The sequence below is a fragment of the Drosophila teissieri genome, chromosome X (genome assembly GCF_016746235.2).
Source record: "Drosophila teissieri strain GT53w chromosome X, Prin_Dtei_1.1, whole genome shotgun sequence".
NCBI lineage: Eukaryota > Metazoa > Arthropoda > Insecta > Diptera > Drosophilidae > Drosophila > Drosophila teissieri.
In genome coordinates, this window is record NC_053034.1 from 19,409,745 (window position 1) to 19,422,609 (window position 12,865).

Genomic DNA, 12,865 nt, shown 5'->3' on the forward strand with positions numbered 1-12,865 from the left:
TTAAGCATGCTTTTACCTATTTACTCTGCTTACTATTCAACTGAATACAATTTCATTGAGCAGCTTAATTGAGCTTCAGCCTAATCTGTAGATTAAAGTATAGTATTTAATTCGCAATCAAGTTGTGCTTCTTCATGTGCGATAGCCATTCTCTTTTGACCCGCATTGTGGAACCTGGAATCCAAGGCATTCACTAAGCTCCGTTGATCCAGAAGAATCTGAAATCGACGCCGGCGAAAGCCTTTCATTTCGTTTATCCGCTTTCTACAGCTTCCTCATGGCGTTTTTAATTGAAAATGTGTAAAAAGTATGACCCACTGGCAAAGTCCTGTTTCCAAAAAATGTCAACTTAATGAAGAGTTAGAATCTAGAGTGCTATTTTTGTATGGAATTAAAAGTCACTCGCATTTCTCGCTTTAAATGTCATTTTTGCATTAGGGGCTCACACTTAACTCGATTAAGTTTGCCATCTGAAAGGGGTTATGGAAAAGCGGGAAACAAAATTGTTTTATATTGGTCGTTTTACTTAACTGCCTTTTAATGCAGCCACCCATTCGGGCACCTTTTCCATTATCCTGATACACAAGCTGATGTATACAGCTATTGAAAGCTGATTAGATATTTAATATATATTCTCGGATATTTAAATGTATTTAAATATAACAACTGCAAATAAAAATGTACAGCTTACAAGAAATTTAAATTGTAGTTAGGTATTGTAAAAGATTTTTAGAATAACACGAGGATAGTTAGGATGCGAACTGCAATTAACTCATTTCTCCTGCGTCTAATCGGCTGTCAATAGCTGTATATCATCGTATTCCTTTGTCGTTTGTGGGGCTGTGTGTGTATGTGTTTGTGTGTAGGTCAAGTGCAGGCGTTGACAAATTGTCGTCGGTGTTTGCGTGCTGTCTTGCACAATCCTGTTTGCATTTGACAGGCGATGGCATAAAATAACAATAATGATGACAGCACCTGGCCTGCACTCGAGCGCCATCTATCCCATTTCCATTTGCCCGCTCCCTGCACAGTCTGCCCCCCTTCGAACGGACGGCGAAGAGCAGACCCACTCACCCCTTGCCATCAGCGTGTTCTGATGGCCAGTGCTGACACCATTTCAGACAGGAAAATTGCTTCTGGAGTAGTTTAAACTGTAAAAGTGTATCCTTAAATTTGTATTAAGCCAAACTAACTATCAACAAGTGCAATATTTTCAAGCTCCAAAGCCCCTAAGCGGTTCAGCCTTAGTGTCTATCTATTTTAAAGTAAATAATTTTATGTCCGATAATTTTTAAAAAATTTATAATTCTATTAAACTGCTTATGTACAGATTAACTTCACTTTCTCTAATGCTGCAGTATTAACATAGAACCGAATGTTATATCTATACATATCTATGTAGACTTATGCTTTTTATTGAAAAATATTACTACATATTTATGTACATATGAACGTTAGTTTTCCCTTTTACATAAAACAGTTTTAGTCTGTTTCGAATGTTTTCTTATATAGCAAGACCAACAAGTCTCCTTTCAACTGGCTATAAACTAGCTAGGTGGTCAGCACAACTTACTGTGCGTGACGTCAGCGTACTACGTGCTACGTGCCGAAGTCCCTGTCTCTCTTTCTCGCTCTGCCTGCGTCTCTGCCGGCGTCGATTTTCACACGCTCCAACTTCGGAGGCTATTGTTATTGTTTTTGCCGCTCTCGGGCATTCGGTTTCGTTCGTCACTGGTCGTTTGGCTTTCTGGCTTTCTCGAGAAGAAGGTGCGAGAAATCGCATTAGGGACCTGGGCATCGGGAGTATCCGTAGAGCTTGTATCTGCTATCATTAGTTGAATTTTTATTTGGTAACGAAACACACGTTTAGAGACGCTCTTTAAATATTGGCTTGCTCGACCTGGTTTGCCTAAAATCCATGCTTGTGCCTCAGATCTTTTCCCCAACACATTTTCAGAACCCCCTTTCTATTAAAAAAAAATAAATACATAAACGTTGATGTAAAAACGATTAAGAGAACCCGCGGCGGACGTAACGCAATAAAATAATAAAAACAAAAACAAGTTATAACATATTGTAAAGCGAATCGGGCAACAAAGTTATGCAGTTCACCTACAAAACTCCACCGCAAAATTTAAAAACGTAAACTTGCATAGAAGTTCAACAAGTAATGAACATTCGGAAAATGTCGCCAACAGAAATAGTGAAACTCGGCAAGAACTCGCGTTTTAAATGAGCTTTTCCTAACGTTTACCAACACTGCGTGTCACTGATCATAAATCACGAACTGCGATCAAAGAACAATAAATGCGAGGCACAGACTCAAAGTGATGAAAGTGCGCCAGTGAATGCAGTAAAAAGTGTTTGTGTTCGAATGCTCAATGGCTTTTCTTGATTTACCTCTGTGATTGCAGCCCGTCAAATGAAGAATTCGAGTAGAAACAAATAACTCAACGGAAAAAGAAGTGAAGAGGGAAAACGCCTTGGAGAAGTGGGCGCCTTGGAAAAACTGTAACGGAACCAAGCGAGGGAAATGTTTAAAACAAGAGTTGCCTTAACAATAGAACTTCCTTGTTGACTTACATATACATATATACAAATACATATACAGTGTACATATATACAAGAATATTATATACAAAAGTAACAGCAGAGAAAGCAGAAGCACAAGAAGCAAAACCAACAAATATCACGGAATCCAGGAGCACACAGATCAGAAATATATCTATTTTTTATACGAGTGACGAAAGGAGTAACCACTTGGAATCGCAATTCGAAAATGCGCCTAAAAGAGACCACAAAAAAGTCGGCTCCATCAGCAACAACATCCGCTCACAGCCATAAAACCGTACCGCCCTCCGGCGGTTTGCTGAGTACGCTCCACATCTCGCCGCCACTGCATCAGCTGCCGCTCTCCGTGCAGCTGCAGCATCAGTTGCACCAACAGCAACAGCAACAGCACACCTTGCCACATCAGCCACATCAGCCACATCAGCTGCAGCACTTGCAGCACCAGCCACACCAGCAACGCTGCTCCAGCGTGGGCAGCACCAGCAGCAGCGGCACCTGCGAAACGGACCGCTCCTCCCAGTCCGCCGGCTCCTGCTCATCGGCACTTTCGCCCGCCGGCGGCATCGGTGGCATTGGTGGCATTGGCGGCATTATGCCCGGCCTGGGCGGGGCGGGCGACGCACTGGGTCCAGCTGGAGCTGCAGCGGGATCGCCGGGCGACGAGGCATCTGCCGCCGCTGCACTGGCGGCCAACATCGCCGAGTCTTTCACGTTCCTGCAGCAGCATGCGGCGCATCATTTTCGCGACATTTTGTATGCGGCCCACATGCTGGGAAGAGGTAAAGGAGCTACCACCACCACACCACCGCCATCGGTGGGCGGAAAAGGGGGGAAGATGCAGCATGTACATGTAGTTTTTAGGGGGGTTTCGTTGCACGACCTGCTGCTGTGGGCAGCAGCAAACTGGAGCCGCTCAACTGGTTTCGCTAGCTTTTTTTTTTTGTTTTTTTGTTTTTTTCATTTTTTCGGCCAGGCCAACTTTCACTTTATGCATTGTTGCCGCACTTCACTTCACATCGACTCGAATTGCACTTGCCGCCCCGCACAGTAAAAGTCCTCTTTGCGTGGATCCTGAATGGCCAATATTTACAGTCCTAGGATATCCTTTTTACACCCTAAATTGTCTGTAGTTACCAGTTGAACATGAATCAATAGAAGGATCAGTCCGAAACCGACGTGGCAAACATAAAAAGCCATCTCACTTCCGCCTTATCCATAAATATTCTAAATTCTAAATATCTGTTCGACTGTCCTGTAAGATTCCTAATGAATAAGGAGGAATCAAGCACATGAGCAAATTATCATCTATTTTTTAGTGGCATATAAGCCAGCAATAATATCGTTTAGAAACAAAAATCAATTATCAGCGTATTTAGTGATAAGCATGGACTGTTTCAATACCCAAACCATCATCTAATCAGTTCGCAAATAACGATTGTGTAAATTCCACTGAAATAGATTACAACATTTGACTAATGATCTACTATCCTTTACGTCCCGTTGCAGGTTACTATCAGCCGGCTGGACCGCTGATCTCACCGCATGTGATCGCCGCACCGCCGCCGCCTGCACAAGTGAAGAAGCTGCAGGAGGAGGACAGTCCCGTTCCAGCCGCCGGTTCACCCACGCAGCTGCAGCAACAGGCTGCCGCAGAAGCCGCCGCCGCCGAACAGGCGGCAGCCCAATCCCAGTCACAGTCGCAGAGCCAATCGCACGGACACGCCCATAGCCACGCCCACAATCCGCAACAGGCGCAGCATCCGCCGCAGCCACAGCCGTATCCGGCCGGCGCCGTGGCGGCCGCAGCCGCGGCAGCCGCCGCCCACCAGGGTGTGCCCTACTCCCGCTCGATGCACGCGGCCCAGATGCACTACTCGACCGGCTATCCGCCCAACTACTACGCGCCATATCCGGGCGAGGTCATGTGCTACTCGCCGCCCACCTACCCGCCCTACTTCTCGAGCAAGGTCTATCAGCCGTCGCATCCCGCCCATCCCGCCGCCCATCCGCAGGGTCCACCGCCGCCGGGCGCCTATCGCCGTTACCCGTACTACCAGCACGCAGGTCCGCCGCCGCCGCACGAGCTCTACGAACAGCAGCCGCCCCCGCCGCCCGTCTCATCCGGAACGGTGTCCGGGCCGGCGCAGCAGCAGCCGCCCACCAGCAGTTCAGCAGCAGTAGGCGCAGGCGGAGCAGCAGCAGCGGGCGCACCATCCGGCAGCCAGTTGGTTCCGGCACACCAGCAACAGCACCAGCAGCAGCACTTGGAGCACTACCCGGGACCGCCCAGCTACTACGCCGGATACAGTCCCGGCGGAGGAGCGTCCGCCGGCCAGTGCTACACGCGCGGACTGCAAGGGCCGTATATGGGTAAGGAAAAGTATGGTCCAGTCCCGGATGCATGACAACCACTGCGAGAAGTTGCCAACTAAGCTAGCCAGGAAATATATTAGACTTTAGTGTTGAAAATTTAAATGGAGGTTATCAAATAGTACTCTACATTGGATTATTCTGAAACACAACACAAATAGATCAAATAATCTTTAATTAGAAAAGTCTGGTAGAGGTAGAGCAAAAGCGAATGCACAGTTTTCAATACCCTTGGCATTACTTCAGAACGTTTTGTTAACTTTAAAGTAAATAGTACCCATTGCGACTAGAGACAGACACTGGTGAAAACTATTAGTTGGCAACTCTGCTAAGTATGTGAGCAAATCTTATAATACCGATCCATTTTTGTCGTCCGCAGAGTATCCACCGCAGTGTCCCTGCCCAATGCCTCAATCGTGTCCAAAAAACGTCCATACTGGGCCTCATATTGGTAGCAACATCATCAGCAACATCGACCAGAGCAGCAGCAAGAACAGCAGCAGCTGCAGCAGCAGTATGTTGCTGAGTGCCACGAGCAACAGCAACATCAGCGGCAGCAGCAGCACCTTGGCTGCCTGCAGCAGCGCTACGACAACAACCACAGCGTCAGCGTTGACTACCAGTAGAGGCCCAGTGAAAAATGTGACTCCCAACAACAGCAACAGTGGCGACCACACCAGCAACAGTTGCAGCACCGACACAGGCAACAGCAGCAGTAACAACAACAGCAGCAGCAACAGCAGCTGCCAGACGATTGAGACGACCTCACGGGCAACAGCAGCAACCAACACGACGAACACGACGGCGACCACGGCCACAACAGGCACCCAGTGCCAGATGCTGGTGAAGACGGAGCTGAAGGGCGAGAATCCTCAGGTTACCAAGATGCAGTACGAGGCGCACGTGATGCCGCCGCCCACTCCGCCGGAGAGCTACTGTGCCAGTGACGAGAAGCTGCTCGATGACCAGGAGCAGGAGGCCGAGCTGGAGCTCCGCCTGCGCCTGGGCTTGGGCCTGGAGAAGAATCACGGTGGACAGCAGCACATCGAGGCGTACGATCTCACCTGTAGCACCCCGCCCCCAGTCACCGTGCCCCAGGCAGCGGCAGTGCCGCGCAAGGCGAGGATTGGCAAGAGCATGGCCAGGGAAATGGTCTATGCTGCCCAGCAGCAGTTGCTTCCGGAGAAGCAGTTGAAGCAGCCAAAGGAAGCGGAACCAGAGATGCCTTTCGTACTTAAAGCGGAAATCAAAGCAGAGACCAAAATCAAAATCGAGCACGACGGCGAGGCGCAGGCCAGCACACATATCAGCCAACTGCCGGACCTGAAGCCCACCATCAAAACAGAGCCAGAGCAGGAACTGGAGACAGAAGCGGCTCCAGTGCCTTCTGTGGCCAAAACGGAACCGGAACCAGAAATGGAGCGGGACCAACAGGAACAAAAGGAACAAGAACAGCGAGCTGGCGAGGATCAGCAGCCCACGCCAGGCGGCAGCAAGCAACGCATCAACCTGCTGGCCTCCTCCAGCGGGAACAAGAAGACAAAAACAAACCACAGCTATAAGAGCCTGATCAAACAGGCGGAGCCCAAGAACTACCTGTGCCCCGGTCGCAGGTTCGTCCGTCGACACGGACGTGCTCCGCCCAAATATGTCAAACGGCGTCAGATGATCCTGACGCAGCGGCAGCAGCAGCGAATGCGTCTGCAGCGCCGCGAGCAGCAGCAGCAACGTCGTCAGCAACGCGAGGCAGCTGCAGCAGCGGCAGCAGCAGCAGTAGTGGCCGCCCCATCTCTGGCAGGCACCCCAATGGAGCCAGGATCAGAAGTTTCCATCGTAAAGGAGCAGACACCCAACAGCTCGGCCACGCCCAGTGCCTCGCCGAAAAGAGCGCGGCCCCGGAAACAGGAGATTGCTGCTCTGCATCTGCTCGAAGGCTTGGACACGGCACTGAGTCGTGGATACTTCAGTGACCCAGAGCTGAATCACAGCAGTTGCAAGCAGGCGCCGACAGCTGTGGGTGGACTGTATGCTGCGTCCTCGCCGCTAACTCAGGCGACCGACCACAGGGGCAAACAGCCCACGGCGGAGAAGCGTTCCAAGTCGGAGACCAAGAAGCCACCGTCTGCAGAAATTTCCGAGTCAGCCCTGCCGTGCAAGAAGCCACGCAAACAGCCTGCTGGCAAGGCGAAGGGCAAGAGCAAGAAGACAACGGGAGCAGCAGCGACAGCAGTTGCGTCCGCAGTTGAAACGCAAACGGAAGCGGTAAATGCCTCCACTGTATCCACCCAGGAGACGAACAACAACGAGTATCAGACGGCAGATCTGCAAGCTCAAAAGTTCCGCGAGTCTCCGGCTGTCACTGATGCAACGGCTACGGCAACGGCAACGGGAACAGCAACATCCACATCGGCCTCCCAGCAGCAGCAGCAACATTCCGACGAGCAACACCAGTTCCTGGTGCCCAGTCAGCCAGCGACAGCTACCGCCGTCGCGGCCCCAGCAGCCACTCCTCCGCCCAGCCGACAAGGTCATGCGACGCACACAAAGCGGGCCAGATCGCGCTGCAAGTTCGGGAACCGGAAGCGCCAAAGACAGCGACCTGGCGGCGTGAGCTACGAGCTGGATGTGACCCAGCCGCCGGCCACCAAGGCCAATGTGGTGCCCAAGTGGAACAATGGGTGGATGTGGGCCGGCAAGGCGTTCCAGGGTGCCGTCTTCCTCAATGTAAGTGGTTGATTGTCATGTATTGGGCAACTCTTAACTTCAAGTTTGCTTGTATTTCGTAGAGCGATGATCCGCTGGTGCTGCGCACCTGCTACCCGGCCATGCGGCACGTGGAGGGCGACATCATCCGCATCAGGGACTGTGTGCTGCTCAAGGCCAACGAGGACAACGAGCTGCCCTACGTGGCCAAGGTGGCGCACCTCTGGCAGAATCCTGAGGACGGTGGGTGCCCAAAGATTCATTGCTTGATTGTGACATGTAATCTAAATTCGCTTAATTCCAAACAGGAGAGATGATGATGTCGTTGCTTTGGTACTACCGACCGGAGCATACTGATCAGGGACGGCAGCGCAACGATTGTCCGGACGAGGTCTACGCCTCCCGCCACCGCGACCACAACTCGGTGGCCTGCGTCGAGGACAAGTGCTACGTGCTCACCTTCAGCGAGTACTGCAGGTTAGTGGAAGCCGTGGGAAACTCTAGAGTGTGTTTTAGTGACCAGTTTATTGCCACAGGTATCGTCGACGCCTGCGTGCCGCCGAAGAGGATGTGGAAGACGTAAGCATTGTGCCTCGTCGGCCAAGCAGTGCCACCGCTCCTGGGTTTCCGGTGCGAACGGTGCCGGAACACACCAATCCGGAGCTGGTGATGTTCTGCCGCCGAGCCTACGAGTTCCGGACGCGACGTCTGCTCAAGCTGCCCCAGAAGAGCGGGCTCGTGTGCACCTCCAGCTAGCGCAAGGCATGAGCCATTGCGATCGAGGTCCCATCAACCCAGGCGGCGATAGATGAACTGCGGAGTGTAGGAACATTAGCTTAAATTCGGATTGCAGTGGCAATTGGAGGAGCGTAAGGGAACGATGTAGGGAGTGGAGATGGAGAAAGCCCTGGCAGAGGACAAGGAAATCATAGAGAGAAAGTTACATTGTTTTGATCAGTATACAGTATTGTTAAAGATATTTTTTGTCTTTGTTGTTAAGAGATATCTGCAAGGAAGAGACCGGGCTGTGCATCTGCATTCGTTGTTCCTAACCAAATTTCGATTGCTCTTGTTGCGCCCGTCGCTCGATGTTTCCTGACCCAAACACACACAGACGCGGACACGTACACATACATAAACACTACCTCTGTCGGGGCAGGAAAAGGGACACACAGCTACACCCAGGACACACGGCTAAACACGGACACACACACACACAAACACACACCAGACCAAAATGTAGGCGAAGGCTTTTCACTTAGACGTGAGAAATTTGAGAGATGCGAGGAGAAGAGGGAAAATGTTGGAAGACAACTGCTAGGCGAAAGCATTAAATACTTTACATTGTATTACATAATTTATTTATTCTGACTACACACCCCACCCCCGCCAACCCTCCCACACCCGCGGATATTTTTGTTATTAAGTTGTATGTATTTATTATCATTAGTATCGAGTTAGTCAATATTCTGTGTACAGTTTTCCGCTCGCTTTTGCTCTAATCGCTCATGGAATCGGTTTAACCTACTACCGAAAATCATATCCATTAGTTTAGTCCCTTACCACGGCTAAATAGTTATTTGGTGTGCCGCAGAAATCTCTGAAAACCGACTTGGTGTGATTTTATTTGTCTTTTTTTCAAAACTAAATCCATTTGTTCTGTTGAGATCTCTGCGGCTCAGCGAATAAAGAAAATATTGCTTCTTTTTTTTGTGTAACTAAGACGTGTTTGGATAGTCGTTCAAATAGTTTTTTTTTTTTGGTACAACCGATTTTTGAATCGCCAAATTAAGTCTACCGACTATAAATTGTAATGAATATCTGCATGTCTGAAAAGAACTTGGAATATTCCGATTATTATTTTAGGATAACTGAACCAACCATAATTTTATATCCTAACCTACGGTTTCCACTTTTTCCATTTACACTCATTTACACATTTACAAATGAGACATCGTCTTCTGTCGATTAGTCTTTTAATTCAGATATAATTAAAACCAGGCTTAACCCATTGATGCTCAGGCGAAAACTTTGCGCACAGACAAACCAATCTAACTATTAACTCTCCAAATTGAGATTTCTGGCTCCAGAGGCGGAAAACTGGATGGCTTGACATCGATTTTTGCTAGGCGCTGTTGGTATATTTTTTTAGTTGTTGTTAGTTTTTGTAAGCGATGGAACACACATTTTGTACTCTAATTTGACATATATTTTTTTTGTTCGTCTTAGTTCGGAAATTTGATTTCAGAGATATACATTTCTGTATAATATTTTATTCAGCTGCAAACAGTTAACGAGAATCTTTAGGGAAACAAAACAACAGAAACAACAACAAGTCACATTATTATATTATATATACATAAATATATCTACGTAGTTCTATATATACAAATATCCGTATCCATAAAATATTTTTTTTAATCCTAATTTAATTTAGCGGTAGCGTTTTTAGTTAATAAGTTGATATTGCAAATAGTTTGTTTTATACCAAATACACAAAAAACATTAAGCGATTCTAAGAAACCTATTTATGCACACCCAAACACACACACACACATACATCTATGCACAAGTGTATAGTTTTATGAATATATATATGAATTACATGTATTATTTTTTAAACCAACCACCTGTTTTCCTCATTTTATATTTTCTAACGTGACTTGAGGACGGGCAGAGCTATTTTCGGGGCCTACTTTCGGGCGCAAATAGGATACACTCTGCAGATCGGCCGACCTCGTGGGCGGTTAGCTGTAGTAGGCTAGTAGGCGTGGCAATGTGTAGAGCTATGAATAAAGCAACGTAGGACATGAAGCGAAGATGTTGGAATAGATGCTTGGAATAGAATGTGCAAAAAAGATAGAAATCGTATATAAATACACTCATATATAGGGAGCATAGCCAGACATACACATATGATACAAGTATACAACCACAGGAACTCACACACACTCAGAAACACGCACACACACGCACACGAACACGCATACGAACAAGGAGCGTACGATCCATTAATACATATGTATACCTAGAGAAGCAGGACGACGAAAGAATTCAATTAGTGAAAAATCAAGAAGCAACCACAAATTGTAGCCTAAATTACCAAAACAAACAAACAATATATTTGTATGCCATATATATAATATATATATACACAATACATATACATACACATATACAAATACAAATACAAATACATATATATAGATATCTATATATACTGGAGCCTTGTTCCTGCTGGGCCACTGCAAGGACACATATATATTTCTATAGGCAAATTGAAGGAACCACAGGAAGCAACCACAACCGAAAGCAATTCAAGCCAGCTTGTATTATAGACGGGAGGCGTCCAATACTCTGGCGCCTTTCTCAGCAGAGTACAGTCAGCCCACACTAACAGGAACACACGAACGAACATACACACTATTGCCTCTGAATACGAATACACGTTATGATGATGAACGATAAGCGATGAATGATTAACGACGAACGATGAACACGTTTTTCCGCTGGTTTCTGTTGGACTAATGATCAAAAACTGTGGATCCCCATCCCCTATTGTATTTTGTAGAGAAATCTAATAACGTTTAAAAGAATACCATTTCATTCCAGTCTTGTCAATGTCCTTCGGCATGATAATTTCCATATAGTTGTTAGTTACATGTACGTCTGTAAGCCTACGGTCTGAAATTTTCTTCGATGTTTGCTTTAAGAAATACATTTGAATAACATTGTAACGTAAATCTGAAAATCCACAACACCACAATCGCAAAATGAACATTAACCAGAGCAAGAACAAAATAAATAATTAAAAAACGAGAACGAACAACAACAAAACAAGATCAATAAAACAAATCCAATATAATTATTGTTTATTACTAGACTAATAAATGTATTTTTTGGCAGATTACAAACAGTGTTGTCGATTAATTTGCGCGCATTTCCTCGATTTCCCTGGAAGGTTTTCATCATCGTAGCAGCACAACCACTGTTATTGCTGGTATTACCCAGTGCTACCTTCGATCCAGACCAAATCAAGTTCACACGATGCGGCAATAAAAGCAAATGAGTGCAGTAATATGATTACGATTTACTCGACTTGAGAATGACCTTTAAATTTGCTCATTTACTTCAATACATTCGTTAGGTAGCCAATGATTTTGATGAACATATTTCATATGATTTATTAAATTAATATAACAGATCGTTGCACCTAGAATTAAAATTAAGGATATTTTTAGATAATGGACACATTTTTGCCCATTTTGACGTTGGTACGAACGGATAGACGAACGGACAGACGAACGGACAGACCAACGGACGGACCCACGGACAGTCGCACATGGCTAGTCCTAATCCTCATCAAGAATATCTATAAACTGCCCCTTTAAATGATCTCGTATACTTCTTTACTATCATATATATTTTAAATGTTTTACCAATTTCTGAAAGAACACAGTAGTGCAGACGACAATTACACGTAATTTAGTATCGTTTATGTCTAGGGTATTTCCTGCTTCGGTGAGTCTGTGGCTGAGGCCTGAGTATGATAATCATCACCAGCACGTCCTTAAGTCTGAGAACTGAAATCAAAAGTGATCACAGAAGTGACATTGACGTGAACTGCGCTGAATGCTGGAATACGAAATATTTTGGTCGGGCAATTAAGTTAATCGCCGGTTAAATTGTTACCTCAGATATAAGTACACACATATGTACATATGTATGTAGGCATGTGCATAGAAGAAAGTCAGATATACTTATGCGCTAATTAGTGCCGCCATATGCATGTCTCAATTATCCGCTCGTACTTACATGCAAACATATGTATTCTAGGTGTATTTGCGGTTGCCTATGAGGTCATAAGCCCTGTGACTCAGTTATTTTGGCCCAAAAGCTTTATCAACAGGTGTCAGCCCATATTCCACGCCATACATGTTTGCCGTCTTTGTTTTCGTTTGTTTTCGTTTGGCTTCTTTTTGCTTTTTTGCCTTACGAAGGGGGCGGCGAATTATATGGGCGTTGCTCGCCTAATTATAACAATTGTGTGGGCGTGGTCCAGGAAGATGACGTACCCGATCTGCTAATTCAGCTTGTTTATCGTTAGTCACTAAAACTGCGCAGCTGCGTGCGGAGCAATAATTTGGCAAATTCACGATCTTAAATGCGCACGAATCGCATTTATGTGTGTATATATGCTGGTTAATTCTTCGGAAAAATA

The 12,865-nt window shown here is 46.5% G+C and overlaps 1 protein-coding gene across 3 annotated transcripts in view; it reads left to right on the forward strand.

Moving 5' to 3' along the window:
* LOC122625163 (AF4/FMR2 family member lilli) overlaps positions 1-10,270 on the forward strand; it is a 42,176-nt gene extending 31,906 nt beyond the window's left edge. The window contains exons 2-7 of one of the 3 annotated variants that reach the window (XM_043805111.1): positions 2,415-3,350; positions 4,078-4,941; positions 5,321-7,665; positions 7,728-7,887; positions 7,953-8,121; positions 8,181-10,270. In XM_043805111.1, coding sequence (XP_043661046.1) covers positions 2,780-3,350; positions 4,078-4,941; positions 5,321-7,665; positions 7,728-7,887; positions 7,953-8,121; positions 8,181-8,400 — 4,329 coding nt within the window. In that variant the 5' untranslated portion in view covers positions 2,415-2,779 and the 3' untranslated portion in view covers positions 8,401-10,270. Of the gene's footprint in view, positions 1-2,414; positions 3,351-4,077; positions 4,942-5,320; positions 7,666-7,727; positions 7,888-7,952; positions 8,122-8,180 lie in introns of those variants that run through there. The other 2 variants (XM_043805110.1, XM_043805112.1) reach the window with 2 other exon arrangements.
* The last annotated feature ends 2,595 nt before the right edge of the window (positions 10,271-12,865 follow it).